Source organism: Capricornis sumatraensis, chromosome 15 (assembly GCF_032405125.1).
Source record: "Capricornis sumatraensis isolate serow.1 chromosome 15, serow.2, whole genome shotgun sequence".
Lineage (NCBI taxonomy): Eukaryota > Metazoa > Chordata > Mammalia > Artiodactyla > Bovidae > Capricornis > Capricornis sumatraensis.
Window position 1 is genome coordinate 67,647,063 of NC_091083.1, and position 26,157 is coordinate 67,673,219.

The following is a 26,157-nucleotide window of genomic DNA, read 5'->3' on the forward strand; positions in this document are numbered from 1 at the left end:
ATTACCAAGCCTGAAAGAATAAGGGAATGGAAAGGTTACCATCACCTGAAAAGAAGCTGAGAGAAACAGTGACCTTCAACTGAGAGACTAGCTAGCCTAAAGCACCCCCGCTGGAAGAAAGCCATGGGAATAAATATCATGACTTCATTCTTCTTCCTTTCGCCAATCTCCTGCCCAGACACCCCACTGACTGAACCCAAGTAGAAGCCAGGGAAAAAGTGAACCCATTGGTGTAGTTCATACAGGACCACAAGAGTAGAGAACGATCCACCCTCGTGGGGGAGAGAAGGTGGAGCGGACCTCCAGAGGAGCAAATGAAGATACCCTCACACGAGGTTATGCCACAGTGATAGACAACCTCATCAGAATCACTCAAAGAAAGTAGGAGGAAGAAAACAATAAAAAATACTGAATCACTATGCTGTACACTTGAAACTAGTATCATACTGTAAATTACATTTCAATTAAAAAAAAAGTACCTGATTAGTAATAAAATGTGAAAGAATTTTTAAAAAAGAAAATAATAAAAGCCAACATTAGGACAGTAGAAAATAAACATAACAATTAACAGTAACAACCAAGTCAAAAGTTTGTTCTTGAAAAACGAATAATAAAATTTAAAATCTCTGGCAAGACTAATCAGGGCACAGGTAAGTAGTATCAGGGATAAGACAGAACAACTTTATGCTAATAAATTCCTGAAAAATACAATTTTCTTTGGTGATCACTTTGTGATGTATAAAAATATCAAATCATTATGTGGTACTCCTAAAAATATTAAATCACTCTGTTGTACACCTAAATAGTATAATATTATAAGTCAATTATACTTTAATTTTAAAAATGCCACTCTGTAAATTGGGGAAGAAAATAGGATTTAGGAAAGGACTTTCCTTCTTCTCTCTGGTCTAGAATCCAGTATGTTGACTGATGATCAAGGGTATCCCAGAGTGTGGAGGTGAGTTAGCCTTGGCCACAAAGAAGCTCTGAATAATGAGTGGGGTGGGTTGTGGTTCTATGAGCAGCCATAGCTAATGGTAGCTGTTAGTTTCTAGATGCTGTCATCTCCCCAACTTTCAGTCAGATCTTACTAAAAGTTCATACACCACGATGAAGTGGAATTTATCCCAGAAATGGCCCAATATCCATAAATTAGTGTGATACACATATTAACAAATTGAATAATAGAACCATATGATGATCTCAATAGATGCAGGCAATGTGTTTGACAAAATTCAACACCTATCTGGCTGCTCTCACTTTCTAAGACTGCCCACAATCTGTCTGTGGGGTGTGTTTCTCCCAGGGTTTCTCTCGTCTTTTGAGAGGGACTATATCCTGTCTATACAGTGTGTATCTCTTTCACTTCACTATGGCTCCCTCTTGAATTCTTTCCTGTGTGAAACCAAGGACCTCACTTGGTGGCCTGTCCCAGGAACTTACCCTGAGACCTGGGACATGATTACCCTCTTGTGCGTCATTTTCCTAAAACATCTTTACAAAGGAAGACGAATAAGGTGGTCTTCTCCCTCTCCCCACTTCTCCTTTGATTATAAAAATGTGGCCCACTTAGTTCTTGGGGTAGAGCCCTCTTGCCTGCCTATTTGTATCCTTCATAGGGTCCTACATGAATAAGTCTATTTCTTGCCTATCAAAAAATATTCAACATCCACTTATGACAAAGACTCTTAAAGTGGGTACAGATAGAACATATCTCAACATAATAAAGGCCATATATGACAAATCTATCATCAATATCATACTCAGTGATGAAAAGCTGAAAGCATTTCCTCTAAGATAAGGAAAAAGGCAAGGATGCCCACTCTTGCCAATTTTATTCAACATAGTAGCAGAAGTTCTAGCCACAGCAATCAGACAACCAAACAAAGGGAATACAAGTTGGAAAAGAAGAAGTAAAACTGTCACTGTTCACTGATGACATGATATAGAATCTATTTATAGAAAATTATAAAGATACCACCAAAAAACTATTAGAAATAATTAAGTGAACTTTGTCATGCCATATAAACATAAGACTGCTGCTGCTGCTAAGTCGCTTCAGTCATGTCCGACTCTGTGCGACCCCATGGATGGAAGCCCACCAGATTCCCCCGTCCCTGGGATTCTTCAGGCAAGAACACTGGAGTAGGTTGCCATTTCTTTCTCCAGTGCGTGAAAGTGAAAAGTGAAAGGGAAGTCGCTCAGTCATGTCCAACTCTTCGCGACCCCATGGACTGCAGCCTACCAGGCTCCTCCGTCCATGGGATTTTCCAGGCAAGAGTACTGGAGTGGGGTGCCACTGCCTTCTAGAAACCATAAAACTCCTAGAAGAAAGCATAGTATGCTCTTTCATATTGGTTTTAACAATATTTTTTTGGATATGTCTCAGGCAAGGGAAACAAAAGCCAAAAAAAAAAGGCGGGGGGGAATTACATCAAACTGAAAAGCTTTTGTACAGAGAAGGAAACTATCAACAAAATGAAAAGGCTGTCTACTGAATGGGAGAAGATATTTGCAAATGATATATCTGAAAAGGGATTAATTATCCAACATCAACTCAACATCAAGAAAACAAACAACCCAATTAAAAGACAGATAGAAGACATAAATAGGCATTTTTCTAAAGAAGACATATCGATAACACACACACACATGAAAAGATGCTCAGCATCACTAATCATCAGGAAACGCAAATCAAAACACAATGAGATATTCCCTCATACCTGTCAGAATGGCTATCATCAAAAAGACAACAAATAAATGTGGGCGAGGATGGGACGAAAAGGAAACCCCTGTATACTGTTGGTGGGAATGTAAATTGATGTATCCACTGTGGAAAACAGTATGAAAGATTTCTGAAAAAATTCAAAATAGAACTCCCTTAAGATCTAGCAATTCCATTTCTGGGTATTTATTTGAAGAAAATAAAAATGCTAATTTGAAAAGATATATACATGCTGATATGCATGCCTATACTCAATGCAGCATTACTTAGAATAGTCAAGATACAGAAGTAACCTAAATGGCCATCGACAGATGAATGGATAAAGAAGATGTGTGTGTGTGTATGTATATATATATATATATATATATATATATATACAAATATTAGTCACACAAAAGAATAAAATCTTGCCCTTTGTAAAAATATGAATGGACCTAGACAGTATTATGCTAAATGAAATAAGTCAGAAAAAGATAAATACCATGTGATTTCACCTATATGTGGAACCTAAAAACAAAACAAATGAACGAATATAACAAAACAGAAACAGACTCAAGACACAGAGAACAAACTGGTGTTTGCCATGGGGGAGGAGGGATGGGGGGGAGACTAAAATAGATGACAGAAATTAAGAGGTACAAAATTCCAGTTATAAGTAAGTCATGGGGATGTAATATACAGCACAAGGAATATAGTCAATAATACTGTAATAACTTAGTGTGGTGACAGATGGTAACTAGGCTTTTTGTGGTGATCATTTTATAATGTATAAAAGTATTTACTATATTCTACATACAGTATAGTTCTTATATAGCTCTATATTATATAAGCCTTATGGAATTTATAGAATATTATAAGTCAGTTATACTTCAATTAAAAAAAAAAAAGAAAATATCTCCCCCCACCTCCCAAAAATGGAATATATTTACAACACCCTCCAGAAAATGGGAACCTTGAAAGGAAAGGAGATTCAAATATCAAGCCCTGGGGTCTTTGAAGCTGGCTAACTTTATGTTCAGCTATTTCTCCAACCATAAGAGAAAAACTAGATTTGCAACTGTTTTTAGTTGTGCACCCTATCTTTGAATGAAATCTCATGAGAAACAACCCAATTTGTAAAATAGAAAACCATGATCATCAAAAGCAGATTTATTGTTACAGTTTAGTTTAAAAAACGAAATATCATCCAGTGGTTATGAGGAATCTAGGAAAACCTGTCCCAGTAATGCCAGCTTCGAGGTAAAAGGCTGACTAGGGCAGCTGAGAAGTGGGATTTTCTGCTTGGTAGGCTTCTTTTCCGTTGCCTGCTCATGGTTTTCAGGGGAGGAGAATGTTCCGGGCCCTGATGGGGGTTCCCATGGCCCCGAGCTCATAGTTTTCTTCTGAAATCTCGACCTTTTCCGTTTGAGAGAGTAGAATTCCCTCATCAAATCTTCTACTTCCCACTGTTCTTCCTTCAGCCTCCGGCAACAGTGCAGGGCAGCGGGGTCGATGGGGTGCGCTTCTGTGTTGAAGATATAACCCCCGGCCCCCAAGACGCACTCCCCGTAGGGGGTGATCACCGCATCGAAGGTGGAGCCGTTGTTGTGGATAAAGTTGTCCGGATCAAACAGCAGGTAGAGGTATTTCACAGTCTCGGCCAGGAAGAAAGACTCCATGCGGTTGTCAAGCTTGTGGTCCCGCAGATCTTTGATCTGCCATGTGGAAGAAGGAAGTAAGTCAGACTAGCATCAGAGCAGGAGAAAGGGTTGGGGGACCCCGTCAGGACTTCCTGCCACTAGGCGGCTACGGATCTTTGAGCAAATCACTTACCGTCATCTCTCACCAAGCTTATCACAATTTTCAACTGGGCTTCTTTCTTCCATTCTTACCCTAAAGGATTTGTTGTTGCTGTTTAGTTGCTAAGTTGTATCCTACTCTTTGCGACTCCATGGACTGTAGCCTGCCAGGCTCCTCTGTCCATGGGATTTCCCAGGCAAGAATACTGGAGTGCCATTTCCTTCTCCAGGGGATCTTCCCAACTCATGGATTGAACCTGTATCTCCTGCTTGGCAGGCAGATTCTTTACCACTGAACCACCTGGGAAACGCTATGCTTAAGGATATTTTTATCTTAAGTCTTACCTGTCAATCCTCTATGGAAAACCCTCTGTTAACATCCCATTTCCCGCAAACTAAAATCAAAGTCCTTATCGTGGCCTAACAGGTGTTTGCTGATCTGGCTCCTGCTCCTTGCTGACCTCATCTTTTTCCTGCTCTTTCTGTGGCTCTTGCAGGTTCAGCCACTCAGCTTTTCTATTCTGTGAACAAGCTCATGCCTGGCCCAGTTCTTTTCAGTGGTGTTCTTGAAGCCTGGAGTCATCTTCCTTCAGGTATCTTACCCCTCCTTCACTTCCTGCAGGTCTCTGCTCAAATGCTGCCTCATCAGAACTGTCTTTCTTGGTCCCCCTACGTGATACAACAATATCCTAGCCCCTTTATCCTATCCTTTTGTGACTCCAAACATTTCTTAATGATGTAAAAATGTAGCATCATTTACTTATTGGACATTAAGATGGTTACCAAGTTTTTTGCTCTTGTACACAACTGATTAGGAGTCTTTACAAAGAAAAATTCATACTGAGTTTATAGTCTGGGATGAGTAGGTTTACTTGCTACATTTATTTTAGTTTCTAAAATAAGTATTTATTTTAGAATTAGCAATGCATTTTCTTAAACAAAACTAGTTCTCAGTAGACATCTATTTTATACCCCAAAAATGTGACTAAATTATGGACTTGATGTACCAGGAATTGTTATTCTTTTGTCTTATTTGCCAAAGGCCAAGGAGTCAGATGCCTATTCCCATCATTCGCCTTGGCAGGGCTCCAAAAGACTTCACTTTCATGGAAATAAGTCAAGAGTTCTAAGGCTCCACTGAGCTCATCCACTTTGGCTTTTCACAAAATACAACATACTAAAAATTAAAGCACATCGTTGCTTTATATTTCTCCTACACATACAGGTCTTCTCTTTAAAAATATGCATCTATGTTTTACTCATAGAATATAATCAATTACAACTTTTTGAAAAGGAAGAGTTTTTTTGATTTAATTCCATACCCTAAAAAAAACCTCTGTAGGCTTTTTGGTGAATCTCCTTCCAGACTATTTGCTTCAACATCTGGTTTTTACATGTCTGCAACCACTGTTTATTTCTATCTTGCCTGCTTGGGTCCTCTAACGATGTGACATGGCTCTTCTCCTTGACCCTTTCAATCCATTCTCCACAGAGGGGCCAGAGTGATCTTTCTAAAATATAGCATGTCACTGCTCTGCTGTAAATCCTACCAAGGCTTCTCGTTCCCAGCAGAATGAAATCCCAGCTCTTCCTCATGGCTAATACAAAGCTCTATGTGATCTAGCCCCTGCCTACTTCTGGGGACGTATCTTCTCCCACTTTCCCCCTTGCTCACCCGCCTCCAGCCACAATGGCCTCCTTTCTGTCTCCTAGATAAACATTCACTGTTTTTCCTACTAAAATGTCAGCTCAGGGGCTTGGTCTTTCTTCATTGCTATAATCCTCAGTCTAGCACGGCACTTGGCCCGTGAAAGACACTCAGCAAATATCTGTGAGACCAGTAAGGCTGTTTCATGAAGGATCCTTGGGTTTGCAAATAAGGCTTATTGTTGTTTTTCAGTTGCTAAGTTGTATCCAACTCTTCTGCAACCCCATGGACTGTAGCCAGCCAGGCCCCTTTGTCCATGGGATTCTCCAGGCAAGAATGACTGGGTTGTCATTTCCTTCTCCAGGAGATCTTCCCAACTCAGGAATTGAACCCACATCTCCTGTTTGGCAGAGGGATTCTTTACTACTGAGCCTCCAGGGAAGCCTGCAAATAAGGCTGTGTGCGTGTGTGTGCGCATGTGTGCTTAGCTGCTCCATCATGTCCAACTCTTTGTGACCCCATGGGCTGCAGGCAGCCAGACTCCTCTGTCTATGGGAATTTTTCCAGGCAAGAAGACAGGAGTGGGTTGCTATTTTCTCCTCCAGGGGATCTTCCTGACCCAGGGATTAAACCCGCATCTCCTGTGTCTTCTGCATTGCAGGCGGATTCTTTACTGCTGAGCCATCAGGCTTCCCTGCAAATAAGGCTATGGGACTGTAATTCCCTTCTAAAGTCCATTTTATAGGCCTTTTCACAAAATGTTTCACAAAACAATTCTTTGGAAAGTAGCCTATTCAGATAGCTAGAGGGTCTCTGAAGTAGGGAGAAGGCCAAGGGCAGGGAGTCTAGACTCCTGGGAACGAATCCTAGCTCCACCTCTACCTGCTTTGTGACCTTTAGCCAGGCTCAGCTTCTATTCCTCAGCCTCCCCATCTATAAAATAAAGACACTACTTACACCTTTAAGAGTCCTTCCAGTGTTAATATTCCAGAGGCTCTTTAGCGGCAGAGGGAGAGATTTCCCAATTCTTGGGCCCATGGAAATACTTACTGTGGCAAATCCACACTCCACCTTGCTGATTTTCTCGATGGATTCCACAGCATCTCTTCCGAGTTCTAAGAGAGTGGGATCCCCCGTGGCACGGTAGAGGTACATGGCACTCTCAATGAGTTCTGCAAAGTTCAAAGTGGACCCTTCTCAACCAGTGGCTGGGCAGGGAAGGCTGGGAGCCTGCCTGGAGCAGCAAGAGACTCCTCCCCTCCTTACTGTGTCCACAGGGTCCCAACGAGGGGGAACGGGGGCAACTCCTTCAAATTGAATCTTCAGAGCCAATCCACCCACAATCTGAGGCTTAGTAGAGACCAGCATTAAAATGGATCATGGATTCCCATCCCAAGGGAGAGACAGGCAGCCAGTTTCTGGGATGGGGAAGGGGGCAGGGGCTGCTGCCCACATCCCAATATCTGTTCCCTCCTTCTTCCTTAGTAACAGAATCGCCAACTTTACTCAAGTACAAGGCTCTCTGGATTAACAACTATTCCCAGCAGGCAGGTGTGGGATTAAGGTCCCTGACACCAAAGAGTACCACATAAGGCCGAAAAATCAGAGAACACATTAAATTTCCTGTTTTTCTTTTGACCACATGGTATGGCATCTTAGTTTCCCCACCAGGGATTGAACCCAGGCCCCTTGCAATAGAAGCGAGGAGTCTTAACCACTGGACCACTAGGGAAGTCCCCCCAAAATAAACTTCTATTTTAATTAAGCTACTATTTTTTCTCTGCCACTTACAGCCTAACCTGATCCTAAAGCTTCAAAGAGTATGAGTCTGTCATGATAAGGCCCTTTCCAAGATGGAATGGGCAAAAAGATGAAGGTTAAGATATTCAAGAATCAACTTACAATCTAGCAAAGATGCAGCCATCAGTTCACTGTGCCCAGAATAAGGCAACAGTCTTGCCTTGTTCTACACAATTGGAATCTGACACTCAGACATGAGCCCCATCATAAGATGAATATTAGCCAACTAGCCAACAGGAGCTGGACTAAATGGGACTATTTATCTGGAGAAAAGAAAACCCAGCACAATGTGTTTGTTGCTTTCAGATATCTAGAAGGCTGTTACGGAAAAGAAAGATGTGACTTCTGGGGTGGGCCTGGTGGGTCGAAGGAAGCTGCAGCTCCACAGACTTTGCTACTTCTTCACCTGTCTTTACTTGGACAGGAAAGAACTCTTCTCCTCTCCCTACACCAGCGTCTCCTCCTCATGTTCTACTTCCTATTTCCTCCTGACTCCTGATGAGTACTTTTTTCCCTAATGATTTATTACTGTAAATTCTATTTCTGGGTTTGCTTTTTTTTTTTTCTGGCCATGGCATGCAGGATCTCAGTTTCCTGACCAGAGATCAAATCTGTGCCCCCATCATGTAAATGCACAGTCTTAACCACTGGACCACCAGCGAAATCCCTTGGGCATTTTCTTGTGTAATTCAAGGAATTAAACACATTGGCTTTTATAGATTTTGTTTCAATAAGAATTATTATTCCATTTCATTTTGGCAGAGTTGAGAAGACATCAGAATTTTATATTCAATTTCTTTTTTTTTAAGCCGTGCCACACAGCATGTGGGATCCTAGTTCCCTGACCTGGGATCAAACCCAGGCTTCCTGCATTGGAAGTACAGAGTCCTAACCACTGGACAGCCAGGGAAGTCCCATCTGTTTCTCATTTTGGGAGAAAATACCGCAGCCAATCTCCCCAGTGTTCTCTTACTTCTCCCTCCCTTTAACCCACAGGCTCGTGGACACTTACTAATCTAATTGCTCATATTCTAAGCATAGATGGGGGTACATTTACTGGTAGATGAACACACTGTGTGTGTTCAGAGATGGAAAAGATGGTGCCCTAGTGGGAAGCCTCCCCTTATGCTTCTCGCAGCTGTCTGGCTCAGGTGCACCCAGGGCCAAGCATCTTGTTTCTTGTTTTTCTTCCTCACACATAGGCCTGCGTCTGCTAGTGATTGCTTTAATTTCGGGTGTATCTGGTCAACTCTCTAGAAGAGGGTGAGAGCCCAAGGTTTAGACTTGGACTTAGGTGAAGGTGAAGGCCTTCAGAGGCTTTTAGGCTAGGTCCTGTGCTCCAGCACTGCTGGTCAGAAGCATGCACCAGAGCATCGGCACTGGCCAACCTAATTATAGAAAAGTCCCTTATCTCCCATTTGCTATTGTTTGGGGGTAGGAAGAGTGACTGGTCTAAGGCATTTCTGGATTCCTGGCTGTGGTGCCTTCCTTTCTGCTGAGCCTTCCTGCCAGCCTATCCTGCAAACAAAACACATTGCCTCCGTAAGTAGTGAGCCTCCTGTCATTGTTGGTAACCGAACAAAGACACGAGATAACTACATGGTAGGGCTATTGCAGGGGGATATCAATTAGAACAGGAGTCCCCAACCTCTGGGATCTAATGCCCAATGATCTGAGGTGGACCCGATGTAATAATAATAGAATAAAGTGCACAATAAATGTAATACACTTGAATCGTCCCCAAACCATCCCTCCCCCAACCTTGGTCTATGGAAGAATTGTCTTCCACGAAACTGATGCATGGTGCCAAAAAGGTTGGGGCCACTGGATTAGGAGACCTCTCAGGTTCCCTCTATCTTTGAGAATGCACAAGCCTAGGTCTCACATTTAGTCCCAAATTCTGTCTTCATCCTATTTATTAGTTACATGGCATCAATACAATCTGACCATTTTCTCTTTAAGAGAAAAAAAAAAAGCTATGAGAATAAATGCATGAGCAATAGTAAAAACAGAAGCCTCCAAGGAGTCAAAAATGACTAACTTGCTCTTTCCAGTTGCTGTTTTATTCCCACTTCTGTTGCTTCTCCAAGATTCCTACGACAATGATTGAGAAGATTAGCAAGTCAGAGGAGGAAGGAAGTGGGGTAAAGAAGGGCAGAATGGGCAGAAGCCACTAGAAGGCCCATCCCACAGCTAAAAGGCATTCAGGTGGGAAGAGTCAAAAACAATGGGAACATAAGCTATTTTGGGGTGGGGGGGGGTGACTGTGTGCTGACTCAGCTTCCTTCCTCTGTCCCCCTTTCCTTTCCCCTCCTTGTAATGTTTAACTTTCTTTCAGTGAATCAGAAGATTGGAGCTGGAAAAGAATGTAAGAGAGTTATTGAGCGTGTGAGCCCTTCCTTCTCTACGTCTTGAGGACTGAGCTGCAAATGAGGAGGTGGAGGACAAGAGATCATTCACTCCTAAAGTCCATTCCTAAAGTCCCAACATTCCACAGATGCACAGTTTATCTGAAGACCCACTGACTTATGATTAAGATTGCCTATGCGTCCAAAATCCCAATGGCAGGAACTCAAAAGGCATCAACCTGGCTTTATCCATCTCACTCACTTGTCCAAGTTTGAAAGAGCATAAGATGTAATGAGGAGACCTGGGTTCCAGTCCTAGCTCCTACACCTAACAGCCTTGGGGAAGCCATTGCAACCAACCAGGCTTCCATTTCCTTCTTTGAAAATAAAAGGGATAAAGAATTCCTAGCAAGAAAACTACCCAGAGTCACTGGAAGAAGCAGATGGGGGTAAAAAATGGAGCTGTGAGCATTTGTGAGGCATGGAACCTCATAGAGATGTTGAGGGCTTGGGGTTCGGAGAATTGGAGGCTGTGAGCTGGCCATGGGCCAGAGATGCTGCTTACCTGGCCGAAGCGGGTAGCCCTCTCGCTTCTCCACTGTATATCCCTGAGGAATGTTGTAGAATTCTGGGAGCCCCCCAAACTGCTTCCAGACGGTATAGTAGTTGAGGAAGGTCCTCATGGCATTGTCAATGTCCCCAATGAGGCTCTGCAGGAGAGAACTGGTTGTCAGGAGAGCAGCCACCAGGCAGGAAACCCACATACAGAACCTCACACACACCCTCGGGGGAAAGAGGAGGCAAAGGCTTTGGAGCTCAAGACCTGTGATCAAACCCTGAGTTGGCCATTTACTCACTGTGCAACCTCAAATCAGATACTTAACTTCTCTGAGTCTCATGTACAATGTGCAATTATAATGTATATTTTATTTTGCTGTAAGGGACACAGGGTGTATACAAAGTCCCTGCCCACCAGTACTTGCTCAGTCAATACTGGCTACTAATAGTTAAATAGGTAAGTCAGCCATCTGATTTGAAATTCTAATAAGAAAAAGGTTGATTATACTAAGTTTCACTCCTACCCTACACCCCAGCAAGTAATCATTTTGCATTAGTTTGTAACATAAGCAAAGGTGTATAAGTATATATTACTTCCCCTACATGAAATACAGCTTATTCAATATACTCTTCTGCAGTTTCCTTTATTCATTTAACAATACATCTCAATTTTTCCAAGTAAGTACATCTCCTTCCTCCTACTTATACAGTTGCATAGTATTCCACTGCTTGGAGCACAATTTAATTAGCTCCTTATTGATAGTTAGTTGACTTGTTTCCAATCTTTTGCTGTTTGCTATAATAATCAGTGCTACAACAAATAACCCTGTACTTATGTCACCTCAAACATGTGAAATGTATCTGTAAGATACATTTCCGGAATTAGGGGCTTCCCTGGTGGCTCAGACGGTAAAGTGTCTGCCTGTAATGTGGGAGACCCGGGTTCAATTCCTGGGTCGGGAAGATCCCCTGCAGAAGGAAATGGCAATCCGCTCCAGCACTCTTGCCCGGAAAATTCCATGGACGGAGGACCCTGATAGGCTACAGTCCATGGGGTTGCAAAGAGTCCGACACGACTGAGCGACTCTGTCCTTCTGTCCACAGGGAAGCAGCTGACCTTCCTGACATCTCCACTGGATGTCTCGGGAATAGAACAAATAACGTTTTCCAGGCTAAATTCTTGGTTCCCTTACTCTCTCACAAATTTGCCTCTCTATTCTCACCTCTCTCCCTTTTCAGTAATTGGCACCACCTTCCACTGATTCCACTCTGGGGGTCATCCTTGGCTCCTCCTTCTTCCCCAACCCTTACATCCATTCTACCAGCAACACCCATCAATTCCCTCTGAAACATCAAGATTTTTCTCTACTTATCTCCAGAGCCACCACTTGTTCACTAGCATCTTGCACTGGGATGACCTCAAAAGCCTCCTCACTGACTGGTTCTGACTTGTCTTCTCTAGTCCACTCTCCCCAGTACAGCCAGAGTAACTGTCTTACTCAGAGGCTTATGCTGACCAGACTCAGCATAAGGTCAAGATGCCACCGTGGCGCTCAAGGCCCTGTGCAATCTGGCCACTGCTGACTTTCCATTAACTGTTCTTTTCCTTCCTTGGACTGTGGCCATCCTGCTTTTGTTTCTGATAAACACCGACTCCTTCCTGCCTCCAAGACCTTCACACATCATGTTTCCTCTGCCTGGAACATCACCCCCACCCCTACTTCTTCACATATCAGCTTCAGCATCACCACTTCTGAGAGTCCTCCTTATCTAAAGTAAGTCCCCATCTAATAGTCTCTCTTTTAGCCTCTTATTTGTTTCCTTAATTGCAACTTATTATTTTATGAATTTGTCTAAGTTTTTCTTTGTGTTTCGCTCTCTATGAACTTTGTGAAGGCACCCAAATATCTGTTGAGGATGTGAACAAATTTAATGTCCTCCTTTCTTCATCTGTGGAACATCACCTCAATGGGCTATGATGGTTCTGTGTAAAATGCCCAACACATAAATCATTCTTTCATAAATATTTATCACTCTATGTACCAAACTGTCAACTAAATGTTAGCTATTAGTGTTATTATAACCTCACAGAGAAATAACCCCAGAAACCTTTCTCAAAGCCGGAAAAGTACAACACACAAAGCACACAAATCCTATACAAACTGGGATGGCGAAGTGTGATATATACTCACAAAGGCATATTATTCAGCCTAAAAAGAAGGAAATTCTGATACAGGTTACAAGCATGAAACTTGACATTATGCTCACTGAAATAAGCCAGTCACAAGAAAACAAATACCATGTGATTCCACTGATATGATACCTGGAGTAGTCAATACCATAAAGATAGAAGTTATAATGCTGGTTGTCAAGAGGCTTGGGAAAGACAGAAAGGAGAGTTAGTGTTTAAAAGGTGTAGAGTTTTAGTTTTACAAGATAAAAAGAGTTATGGGGATGGATGGTGGTCTGCATAACAACATGAATATAAATTCCATTGAACTGTACACTTAAAAGGATTAAGGTGGTAAATTTTACGTTGTGTTAATTTTGCCACAATTTTAAAAAAGGAAAAAAAATACAATCATTTATTTTTCTCTCATTACGAGACATTTGGATCATTTCCAGTTTTTCTTTGTCATAAACTTTGCTGCTAGAAATACCCATGTATGAGTTGCATCTTTCCCTGATTATTTTCTTGGAAAATATGCACAGAAATAAAATCATGCAAAGTCAATAGGTGTGATCAGTTTATGGCTGGCTGGTACAAGCAGGTTTTTTAAGGGGAATGTAGTCACAAACAGTTTTAAGGAACTAGATTTCCAGATCCTCAACTTTTCTAAAATGTATCACCAACACAAAGGCAGGCTACCCATTCTGTCTCTTTCACAACTGTCCTTCTACCACTTGACAAAAGCAAGGTGCACCCCTCAACAATCTTCAACCTTTCTGAGGAACACTGAACACTCAACTAGGTTAAATTTAAAATATTAGTGTAATGAAAAACAAAAACAAAAAATATTAGCTTAGGTGTTAAGAAAAATGAATGACTCTAACCACTGGGTAACAAATCCTTCTGCAAATCAGATGGCTTTGAATTCTTTGCTTTCAAAAAATGGAGAGAGGAACTGGTCAAGTTGTCAGCAAAGACATCATTAAAAATAATTTTTGATGACAGATCATTATGTGATTTTCTTTGAACAATATAATATTGCTACTTCTTTAGGTCAAAAAATGGTTGAATGCTGGCAGTTTTATACAGTTCAATCTATTAATGCAATGATTTCAAAGAACTGAATGATACTGCAATTATCAAACTCCTTCCATCTCCATCTACTTATTTATGCGCTCAGGCTCCTCGGCACTTATATCTAAAAGTGAAAAGCAGGAATAAAACTGATGTGTAACTGTGCCCCGTTTCAGCACATTTGGGTTGCAAAAGAGTCGGACATGACTGAGCAACTAAAACAACAACATTCTTCATGCACAAATACATGAACTACTTAAAATTTTAAAAAGCCCCCAAAATCTCATTAAGAAATGAACCTCCAATTAAGTTGCTTTCAGGTTAATAATCATCAAAAATTGTAAGCTATAAATGTTGTTTTAATCATTTACATACTAATGATAACTAAATCCAGAAAAAAAAAAATACTCAGAGCCTGTGGGCACAGGAAATTTTAAAATATTTTAAATTTCTACATATGAATAAATTTTGTCACAGAGACATATATAGGGTGTCCAATCAAATGCTTTCAGCATAAAATTATAATTAGGATAAAATCCTATTGAGGTAGTAGAATGGAAATATGAGTTGGAGGAGAAAAAGGAATGGTATGCCACTATTTAAATTCATAAGATTGAAAACATGCAAGGGACACTATAATTTTTTTAAATCCTTTTAGGGGATACTCAAGTAATAAGATTTAAAGATCTTAGAAGAGCTGGACCAATATTCAATATTATCCACAAGTTCTCTCTGAGCTTCTTTCCCCATCTGTAAAATGAAAGGGTTGGCTAAAAGTATATAATGGGGAACTAGTTAAATAAATGATGCTATGTCTGTTCAATGGAATATATGCAACTATTTAAAAAAGTAAAATTGGGGGGGTTCAGGGTTGGGTGGGAACTCATGTACACCTGTGGTGGATTCATGTCAATGTATGGCAAAACCAATATAGTATTGTAAAGTAAAAAAAAATTTTTTTTAATAAATAAGAACTACCATAAAAAATAAAAATTTTAAAAAATAAAGTAAAATTTATCTATATGTATCAGTAAAGAATGATCTCCAAGACAGTCAGTGAAAAGTAATAAAATACTCCTATTTATATAAAGAAAAAAAGGGGCCATAAATATACACATATCTATGTATGCGGATTTCTGCAAAGAGGTACAGAAAACTGGCAATAGGGGCTGGCTTGGAGAGAGAATCTGAGGGTGGGGGCGTGAGACTTATTTATCGCTGTATTCCGCTTTTGGGGGACATTTCCTTTTATGCTGAAAAAATCTACTACCATCTACGTGTCCAACTCTTTGCGACCCCATGGACTGTAGCTTGCCAGGCTCCTCTGTCCATGGAATTCTCCAGGCAAGAATACTGGGGTGGGTAGCCACTCCTTTCTCCAGGGGATCTTCCCAACCCAGGGATCGAATCCAGGTCTCCTGCAATGCAGGCAGATTCTTTACCATCTGAGCCGTCAGGGAAGCCCCTACATGTTATAACCTTTTTTTAACTTCTTAAGTCTGAAAAGAAGTTTATAAAAATATTTTAAATATAAAGTATTTTAAAATATTTACAGCTTATAAAATATTTTAAATATTTGAGGACACCCACAGGGTGGATTAGATGGGCTCTAAGATCCCTTCCCACTGCGATGCTGTCAGACCATGTAATGGGAAAGCACAATGACGGCAGCAGAGCGGCCCCAGATGCATTCACGCCCTTCTTAGGGCAGCTGTCAAGAATGAATGAGGATATGCGACAGAAATGTCCAGTGGAGAAATGGTCATTGCCAATGGCTATGACCGCCCAGCCCAGAAAAGACACTGTGTACTTTGAATGGTACAACATTCCACAACAAACTAGAAGTTCAGTTCCTGACACCTGAAAGCTCCCCCTGAAAAACTCAGTCTGGCAGAACTTTAAATCTGTCTGACTCACTCTAAGCCTCTCTTCTCTCCCGAATCCACCCCTCCAATAAAACGTACTCAAGAGCTTTTGATTACACATCAGAATGAGCTTGTTTCGCCCGTTCCATAGAAAAAGGACCACCCTCTCTGACTGCTCCTACCTGAAGACCAGGCCAGTAGGCCTCCAGAGACTGGAAGACTGGCATAGACACAGTCCCCTTGTACATCTGCACCCACAGGTACCAGTCATCGAAGCGGGTGTAATTCCGAATGGCTTTGTTATATTCTGCAGAAGAAGTAAGACAATGGACATGTCAACGATGAGGGATACAGAAGGCAGGCTTTGGCAACTGAGGGATGGATTCAAACATCTAAAAGACCCTCAGGTGACCCAGCCTAAAAGTAGACAAGGATGCAAGGAGATAGATGAAGGAATGTGGATTCTGGAGTCAAACTTCCAGGTTCAAATTTCAGCTCCAGCTCTGCTACTTGCTAGCTGTGACCCTGGGGCAAGTTTTTCCCCTCTTAAGCTTCAGTTTTTGGGTTTTGATTTAATTAAAAATATTTTTATTGGCGTATAGTTGATTTACAATGTTGCGTTAGTTTCAGGTATACCACAAAGTCAACAGTTATGCTGTTGCTGTTCAGTTGCTAAGCTGTGTCTGACTCTTTGTGATTCCATGAACTGCAGCATGCCAGGCCCCCATGACCTTCACTATCTTCCGGAGTTTGCTCAAATTCATGGCCATGCGATCTAACCATCTCATCTTCTGCCTCCCTCTTCTCCTTTTGTCTGCAATCTTTCCCAGCATCAAGGTTTTTTCCAGTGAGTTGGCTCTTTGCATCAGGTGACCAAAGTATTGGAGCTCCAGCTTCAATCCTTCCAATAAATATTCAGGTTTGATTTCCTTTAAGATTGACTGATTTGATCTCCTTGTGGTCCAAAGGACTCTCAAGAGTCTTCTCCAGCGCCACAATTTGAAGGCACCGATTCTTCAGCACTCAGCCTTCTTTACAGTCCAACTCTCACATCTGTACAAGACTACTGGAAAAACTATAGCTTTGACTATATGGACCTTCATCAGCAAAGTGATACCTTTGCTTTTTAATACCCTGTCTAGGCTTGTCATAGCTTTCCTTCCAAAGGACAAGTGTCTTTTCATTTCATGGCTGCAGTCACTGTCCGTAGTGATTTTGGAGCCCAAGAAAATAAAATCTGTCACATATACATATATCCAGTCTTTTTCAGATTTAAGCCTCAGTCTTATTTTCTATAAAGTGATGAAAGTAATGTTATACATCTCATGGGATTATGCACTCGTTTGTTCACTCAACAGTATTTACTGAGCACCTCTAGGTTCCTGGGTCGGGAAGATCCTCTGGAGAAGGAAATGGCAACCCATTCCAGTATTCTTGCCTGGAAAATCTCATGGACAGAGGAGCCTGGTGGGCTACAGTCCATGGGGTCGCAAGAGTTGGACACAACTTAGGGACTAAACCACCTAGGTTCCAGATATCTAGGGAGTGGCAAACAAATCAAAGTTCAACCCTGAGGGAGCTTGCATTCCCGCAGCAACTTGAACTTATAACAACCCCTAGAGCGTAAAGCCATGAGTTAGGACTTTGTTTTGTTGATTGCAGGATCCCCAACATGAAGATAGGACATAATAAATATGCACAATAAACATTATCTGGGGACTTTCCTGGTGGTCTGGTGGTTAAGAATCTGCCTTGCAATGCAGGAGACAGACATTTGATCACTGGTCAGGGAACTACGATCCCACATGCCACAGAGCAGCTAGGCCTGAACACCACAGCTAGAGAGTCCATGCATCTCAGTGAAAGATCCCTCGTGATGCAACAAAGATCCTGCAGGCTGAAACTAAGATGTGGTCAAATAAATAAAATTTTCTTTTTAAAGCAGATACTTAAAATAAAAACAAAACATTATCTGAATGATTGAAGTACCAAAAATACATCCAAATAAATAAGACAATCTCAGTATTGTAAGGATTAAAAGAAATAGTCCATGTTCAGTGCTTGGCACTGCAGTTGACACATCAATGGTACCCTACAAATATTTGCTGAATAAATGAATGGTAGCCATAATTATTACTGCTAAGTCACTTCAGTCATTTCCGACTCTGTGCGACCCCACAGATGGCAGTCCACCAGGCTTAATTCCGCAGTATCACTATTGCTAGTGTCTAAGGGACTGGAGGGTAAAATGTTTCTATTCAAAAGACATTCATCTGCTGGCTACTTCCTGCAAAGCACTGTGGGAAGTACAAAGATGAATAAGGCCTGGATGTTGCACTCAGCTGGTAGAGCTGTAACTTGTGATGACAGCTGACGGCCAAAAAAAGATGCTGAAGGTCCTAAATTCTGAGGAAGCATCAAGCTATTTCCTGGCCAAAATGACATTTAAGCTGAGCCATAAAGGGTGAGCAGAATTTGAACACATAATGGCAGGAAAAAAAGGCATTCAAGGCAAAGGAAACACAGTATGTGCAATGACCAGGAAATTAAAAAAAATCCAGGGCCGCCTAGAGGCAGGCAGCATGGTTCAGCCGGGCTCTCACAGAACAGCATGAAGAGGTGTGAGGGGCCTCAAGTGGGCAGTGTAAGTCCATGGTAGTTTTGAATGCAGACTCCGGTACTCAGAACTAATTGTGTAGGCAGGCCCATGGGAGCAATCGAAAGTTTATAAATAAACGATATTCCAACAGGGGAAACCAAGAGGAAAAGCCCCCCTTCCCCGCCCTCTTTACCTAGGAACATGGCCATGAGCTTTTTATCCTGAAGCAGGATGGCTCCTTTCACCAGGTACTCAAAGTAGGAGTCCACGCCAGCCCCGATGCCTGCGTCCTGGGCCACCCATTTGCCAGTGAGCACGTCGATATGGTTGCCAACCTAGGAGAAAGACACATGGTCTCAAAGGAGGGCCCAAGATGAGCAAGGAGATGCACCCCCCTGGCTGCCTGGTGAGATGCAAGGTAGACACACCAGCGCTTCTTGGGAGACATGGATGTGCTTGGGGTACAGGGTTGGAGAGCAAGGCCAGATCACAGCCAGCCCTCCTGCATAACTGTACAATGGAGACGCATCTCATGTACATTTAGGGGGACTTAATTATACAAAACTGGTCAAAAACTGAAAAAAGAACTAGACTCGGAGTGTTCATGCCAAGAACGTGTTCACACCTAGAAGTGCTCACACTTAGTGTCTAGAGTGAGTATGAGCTGGGATATGAGAACATGCTGTTCCCACAGTCTGTCTCAGACTTCTCAGCCTGAGAATCTGCATGCGATTCCAGCGTCTAAAGACACAAGGCACACTCTGTACTTCTGTTAATCATTTTGGGCAGGACATCCAAGAAACAGAGCAGTTGCTTGTAAGGAGAGGAACTGGGTAACTAAGGGTACTTTCTTGTATTCTTTGACTTGTGAACCACTTAAACATAAATTTTAGGGACTGCCTTAATGGTCCAGTGGCTAAGACTCTGTGCTCTCAATGCAGGAGGCCCAGGTTCGGTCTCCGGTCAGGGACCTAGATCCCACGTGCTGCAACTAAAGATTCCCCACGCTGCAATGAAGATCGACGATCCCATGTGAGGCAAGGAACACCTGGCACAGCCAGATAAAACAGAAATACACTTTGAAGATTTAAATGAAGAGATATGTTGTCCATATAACTGCAACCGATGGATGCTGAGAGCTTCATCTGGTATTCAAAGAAACAGCTAACTGTCCTGTTAGTTTGGGCAGATCCATAGTAAGGAAGGCAGGAAGTAGTTGATTTGGAAAGTGAGTTCCTGGAAACTCTGGTAGAGGAGAGGGAAAGTGAGGCAGGGCAGAGAGGCAGCCCAGGAAAGGTGTGCCATCAGGCAAGTTACCACCATGAGAACTGGAGCTCCAGCCTGCTGGGCAACTTTGGGACTCAGTGTAGAGTGTGAGCCTCAACCCTTGGGTGGGATGGGGAAGTGAGGTGTTTATCAACAAACTCCCATCAGCATCTGTCACTGATTGAGAACTGCTCCAGGGGAGAATTAAGTTTTGGCTCTTTCAGCCAAGGACAAGCAAAGCAGGATCCGGGTACCAGAAAAAGGCAAAGAGACCTGGCTGATAGCAGCTGGAAGACAGGCCAGCATGCAGGGAAATGGTAAAGGGCTGAAGGGGTGTGGGCAGGCCAGCCACGGAGTCCACCATGGTTCCAGGGCTGGAGGAAAGACTGCCTGTGTTGGACTCACTCAGGGAGTTACTCGAGGTCCCCAAAGTGGCACCCTCTTAAGGAAATATTGAGGATTCCTCACACAACTTTCACTTTCAAGCTGACTTAGAACCAGAATTTGTATAAAACATGCCCCTACCTGAATCATTTTCAGACCACACAGTCTTCATCTGTCATAAAGACTCAGTGAGAAGGTATAAGTATGTCACGTTACTATGAGGTAACCGTGGATGAGAAAGGTTGAGTGACTTGGCCAGGGTCACACAGTTTCTACAGAGTAAAGCCAGAACTCAACCTCAATTCTGACGAAATCCAGAGCTATTTCCTGGACAGCTCTGGCTCAGTTACTGTTAGTTTCATTAGATGGTCCAGTTTAGGAACTGCAATCGACCTCAGAGATGACTGGTCACATTTTTCCTGGGTTAGTAGGTGTGGAGAGGAAAGGGAAGCCCTGGTATCAAATAAGTTTATGAAACATTGTGTTAAGCAAAATTAAACAGATGAATTTATCAGAGGTTTTCATAACCTTTAAGCTGTTTGTGTTCATTATGACTCTTCAAAAAAAGGATACTATTTATAATATTCCCCAAACATAACTGACCAGGAATCTTTTTTTTTCATGGAACAGCCATTCTGTGTCTCTTTTATTTTCTGGTTCTAGGAAACATAGTTTCACAAAAATATATAAAAATGAGGGCCAGACAGGCTGATTATCTGTCACTGAGTGAGTCAGGGCATGAAGCATGGGACCCACTCCCTAGAAATCAGAAGCTCAAGGAGTCAGAGCTCGTCACAGCCCCCCTTCCTGGTAAAGGATGTGCGCTCATGCTCCCCTCCTCGCCGTGCCAAAGCAGGAACTGGAGCTCTCATCTACTTTCCACATCATGAGCCTAAGTCTTGGACCACTCCTGAGGTCACCCTTAGTTTCCTTCAGCTGAACTGCAATCTGTTGCTCAGAGCCCCAAGCCGTGTCAGCATGGGCCAAGGAGGCCAACTTGACCTTGATGGGAAGGGTGGTGGCAGGACCTACCAGCCCAATGTCAGACCGGCTCTCCCAGAGGCGCGTCAGGGCCACTCTGGCCACGTCTTCGAACACGGGGTCACCGGTGAGGCTGCTGAGGGTGGCAAACTCCACAATGAAGGTCCCGATGCCCGCCGTACAGGTGACAGGAGTCTCTCCCGGGTTCACGCCGTGAAGCAGGTTCACCGTGCCATACGGCATGCCAGTGGGGGTCTGAAAGGCTGAACGATCACAAAATTAAGACCCCAGACAGGAGCAGGGAGGTGGAGATGGTTGGATACATGCCTAAAGCCTGAAGCGGTGACCAGTGTTTCCTCCTTGTGCCCTAGGTCCGCAGCCCACAACCTTTCTGGCACCAGGGACCGTTTCGTGGAAGACAGTTTTCCACAGACTGGGGCAGGGGGATGTTTCAGGCAGTCATGTGAGCGATGCGGGCCGATGGGAAGCGGCAGATGAAGCTTCACTCGCTTGCCCACCACTCACCTCCTGCTGGGTGGGCCGGTTTCTATCAGCTTGCACACCAGTACCGGTCAGCAGCCGGGGGTTTGGGGACCCCTGCCCTAGGTGATCTGCTAGAGACTGAACGAGGGAAGGATAAGTGTCGCAGCTGGAGACCTCAGTGGCCACTTAATCCAGATGCGGCCAAACACCGCTCCCCATGCCTCGGGCTCTTGCCTGTGGTGCGGAGGGGAATGAACAGCAGGCTGTGCTCCGGGTTGGCGCTCATGCTCACTGTAGCTCGAGCAGCTCTACTTTTACTTATTTTATACTGTGCCTTCAGAGGCTGGGCAGGTACCTTAGTGTGAAGCAGGTGGGACTTAAGCCATAGGCAGTGGTGGGGCTGTTGGCACAATGAGAAAGCCATTCATCTACTTTTTAAAACACCATTCTGACAAATGAACCGTATCTGCAGACTCCAAACAGTCCCAGAGGAGCCGGTTCAGGATTCCTGCTCTAAAGAGTCTTAGGGGCTGTTTTCTTTCTTTCTTTTTTTAAATTGGTGTATACTGCTACTGCTAAGTCACTTCAGTCGTGTCCGACTCTGTGCGACCCCACAGACGGCAGCCCACCAGGCTCTCCTGTCCCTGGGATTCTCCAGGCAAGAACACTGGAGTGGGTTGCCATTTCCTTCTCCAACGCATGAAACTGAAAAGTGAAAGTGGAGTTGCTCAGTCGTGTCCAACTCTTTACGACCCCATGGACTGCAGCCCACCAGGCTCCTCTGCCTATGGGATTTTCCAGGCAAGAGTACTGGAGTGGGGTGCCATTGCCTTCTCCGACATTGGTGTATAGGTGCTTTACAATGTTGTGTTAGCTTCTACCGTACAACAATGTGAATCAGCTATACGTATACATACATCCCTTCCCTCTTGGGTTTCCCTCCCACTTCCCCTCACCCCACCCCTCCAGGTCATCACAGAACCCTGAGCTGAGCACCCTGTGCTATACAGCAGCTTAGCATTGACACAGATACACTACCATGTGTAAGACAGATAGCTAGTGGCTATGTTATTTTTTTTTTAAAGGATATAAACCATGAACCTGCTGATTGTAGTCCAATCCTCAATTCACAGGTAGGAAAAGACATGCTTGCAAAGAAGTGACTCAAAGGTCACACAGAGAGCCAAATGGAGCTAAGATGGGAATGACTGCCACACGCCCGCTCCCTGCTCCCTCCCCACAGGCCCAGTGCCCTGCCCAGCCCACCCCAGTGCTTTCCGATTCAAGGCAAGGATCTAGACAGCAAGCCAGAGGCAGAGACTTCCTTTCCAGGCTGAAAGGTCAAACAACCCCAGAGCAGCCTGTGCATCACCAAACTGTGAACAAAGCTGACAAAACTTCCAAGAACCACAAGGCCCAGCAACTCTACTGTAGGAGGAGAAACTTGCTATCTGGCAGACATGAATCCAAAGCAAGGAGGATTCAAGTCACCACCAAGAAGGCCCCAAAGAGATAGCTCTTTGGGGAAGAGAAGTCAGGCAGTCTTAAAAAGAGAGGGGAGTGACTAAATCCTGTTTCTCGGCCTGAATGGTAGAGACACGGGTGCTGACTTCATCATGCACTTTGCAATATGTATATTTCTCAATTAAAAAAAATTAATGTAAAAAAAAAATTAATGCAAAAGAAATTTCCTCCAAGGATGAGTCACACAGAACATGAAGCTTTAAGGAAACATGCAGGATGTGAGAGAGCGAGCCTGAGAATGAGCCTGAACTCGCTCATTCTCCTCAGCTCGTCCCCAAGGATGAGAGGCAAGTCTTGGGTGAAGGGGAAAAGTGACTTGGTCAGGAGGCTGGTGGAAAGCACAGCGTAATGTGTCTGGGTGTGAACAGCACTCAGAACCTCCACCACACCCTGAAGAGAACACAGTGTCCAGCTGATGCTGCCGAGCCCAGCTACTGCCCCACCGGACAAACACTGTGGCTTGGCCTGCAGCCCTGGACATGGCTCAGCTACAAAACAAGTCCCTCTCGCGTCTCAGTGGTGTTTGAGGTTCTCCAAGAACTTTCTCCATTCTGACCTCATTTAATGTCTCCCCAGAGGGAGGAAGGAATCATGACTGTCATCTGATAGATGGGAAAATTGAACCAAGGAGAGATATGGGTCAAGAGATTGGCTGGCAGAGCCGAATCTGGAATCTGGAGTTGCAAACACTCAGACCTGGAATCCTTTCATCCCAGCAGTATGTGTGCTTGGGAGGGGGCAACAACACTCACTCAAATAAGGGTAAGAGCCTTGCAGCCGCCAGGCTCCCTGCCCACAGTCATGAAGTCAGCTTGTCCATCCTAGTCTAGCCCTCCAAATGCCCAGGACTCCCCTGATTTTCATGGTGGGCGCTGAAAGGTAGAAATACCAAGTGTCTGGTATAATAATTCAGCCACTCTTTTCTCCAGCAAGAGCAGCAGGACCTCCTGGACTTCCTCTCTGGTCTGTCTTGACATGGGTCTTACCTGGGAGGAGTTTCCGGGCTGCCGCCTCCGCCATCCTCAGGAGAGGTCCTGAGCAGGGCCATCCGGCCTCCACTTCCACCCCAGCCTTCTTTGATAGCAGGTGAGCCGACAGAAGTCCTCCTACCACTACAGATGGCACAAAAAGCAAGTGTCAGACTCCCAAGGACTGGTCTTTCCCTTGTGCAAATTAAACCCAATGCTCTGTTCGGTGGTTCACTGGGAAGCGGGTAAAACTACCAAGGGAAAGAAGAGGTCATAACACCCATATTGGTACAGTGTTAAGGACAAGTCTTTTTTCCTCTTGGTAGGTCACAAAAACAATGACTATCACTTTTAGTCCCCAGCGTATACCAAACAGGACTTCCCAGGTGGCACTAGTGGTAAGGAACCTGCCTGCCAGTGCAGGAGACATAAGAGATGCGGGTTCGATCCTTGGGTCAAGAAGATCCCCTGAGGAGGACATGGCAACCCACTCCAGTATTCTTGCCTGGAGAACCCCATGGACAGAGGAGCTTGGCAGGCTACAGTCCATAGGGCTGCACAGAGTCGGACACGACTGAAGCAACTTAGCATGCACACACGTACACCAAACACCAGGTATTTTGTGCCCTCTTAAGACAAAGATACTGGGGTTCAGAGGGGTAAAGCGACTTGCCCAGGGTTGCCCGGTCTGCCTGACTCCAAAGCCCATGCACACTGTACTTGGTCACTGTCTCCCAATCGTCAGGAGAAGAAGGGAAAGATACTTATTACCTTCATTTTATTCATTTCTCTATTTCAATTTATTACATAATATTTAGGACTCATGAAAAAGACCTAAAGGTTACATATCTGGAAATATGGCGAAACTGTTTTTCAGTTTCCCCCCTTCAAAGGCCAAGCAAAGGCAGTGAGATAAAGACATTTTCCTACTAAGAAAAGCTGAGAAAAAATGCACCTGCAGTAAAGGACATTTAAAAGGAAGTTTTTCAGATAAAAGGAAAGGGACCACAGATGTAAGGTCTGTGATACAAGAAGGAAAGATGGTTCCAAAGTGGCAAATAGTAGTAAATCTAAACCTTCAATTCTATGGAACAATAATATATGGTGGCTTAAAAGAAATAATTAAAATATATAACTAAGGTATACAGGTACAGATAATCCTCAGAGCCAGGTTTTATATTATTCAGGAGGAGAATAAAGATCTTCATTAATTTTAGACTATGTTTGTTAAATTTTCCAAGAAAACTAATAAGCTAGATATACTGCATACTTTCTAGATTAGTAAAGAAAAATGGGATGGAGGGAAAACAACTCAACCTACAAAAGGCAGAAAAAAGAGGGACTTCCCCAGCAGTCCAGCGGCTAGGACTCCATGCTTCCGTTGCATGGGGTTGGGGGGGGGCTCAGTCCTGGCGGGGGGAACTAAGACCTCATATGCCACATGGCACAGCCAAAAAAATAAAACTGAAAAGGAAAAGAGAAAGAGTAGAGAGAACAATGGGACACAGCACAAAGTAATACTATAGAAATAAATGCAAATATATCAGTAGTTACAGTAAATGTAAATGAACTGAATGCTTCAGTTAGAAGAAAAGATTGTCAGAAGGGATCAACATACTAGGTAAATTACCAAAGACAGAGCTAATCATAAAATACAGCAAGATAGAAAATAAAAGAGAAGAAAAAGACATACTGGGCAAATGTCAACCAAAAGAAGGCTGATACAATTACATGCGTATCAGAAACAGAGACTTAAGGACAACCTTAACTTACAGATGACAGTCTGGGCTCAGCAGTTCTGGGACACAGCACTGAGCAAGGCCTCGAACTCAGGTCTGATCCCTACACCAGGATTTTATACCATGCTGTCCCTCTGCGTCATAGTCTTTTTTTAATTAAAAAAATTACAGATCTGTAATACAAATTTCATTGCACATAACATGTAAAATAAAGATGAGCAAAATAAGGAGGAAAAAATATAACTGT

At 43.4% G+C, this 26,157-nt stretch overlaps 1 protein-coding gene across 2 annotated transcripts in view; it reads right to left on the minus strand.

Annotated features, from left to right (window-relative positions):
- Positions 1-3,882: 3,882 nt before the first annotated feature.
- Positions 3,883-26,157, minus strand: part of EDEM2 (ER degradation enhancing alpha-mannosidase like protein 2) — a 28,605-nt gene continuing 6,330 nt past the window's right edge. For both annotated transcript variants that reach the window (XM_068987266.1, XM_068987265.1), the window contains 7 exons: positions 24,190-24,315; positions 21,248-21,459; positions 18,759-18,900; positions 16,149-16,273; positions 10,865-11,009; positions 7,202-7,323; positions 3,883-4,419 (listed from right to left, as the gene is read on the minus strand). In XM_068987266.1, coding sequence (XP_068843367.1) covers positions 3,919-4,419; positions 7,202-7,323; positions 10,865-11,009; positions 16,149-16,273; positions 18,759-18,900; positions 21,248-21,459; positions 24,190-24,315 — 1,373 coding nt within the window. In that variant the 3' untranslated portion in view covers positions 3,883-3,918. The remainder of the gene's footprint in view (positions 4,420-7,201; positions 7,324-10,864; positions 11,010-16,148; positions 16,274-18,758; positions 18,901-21,247; positions 21,460-24,189; positions 24,316-26,157) is intronic.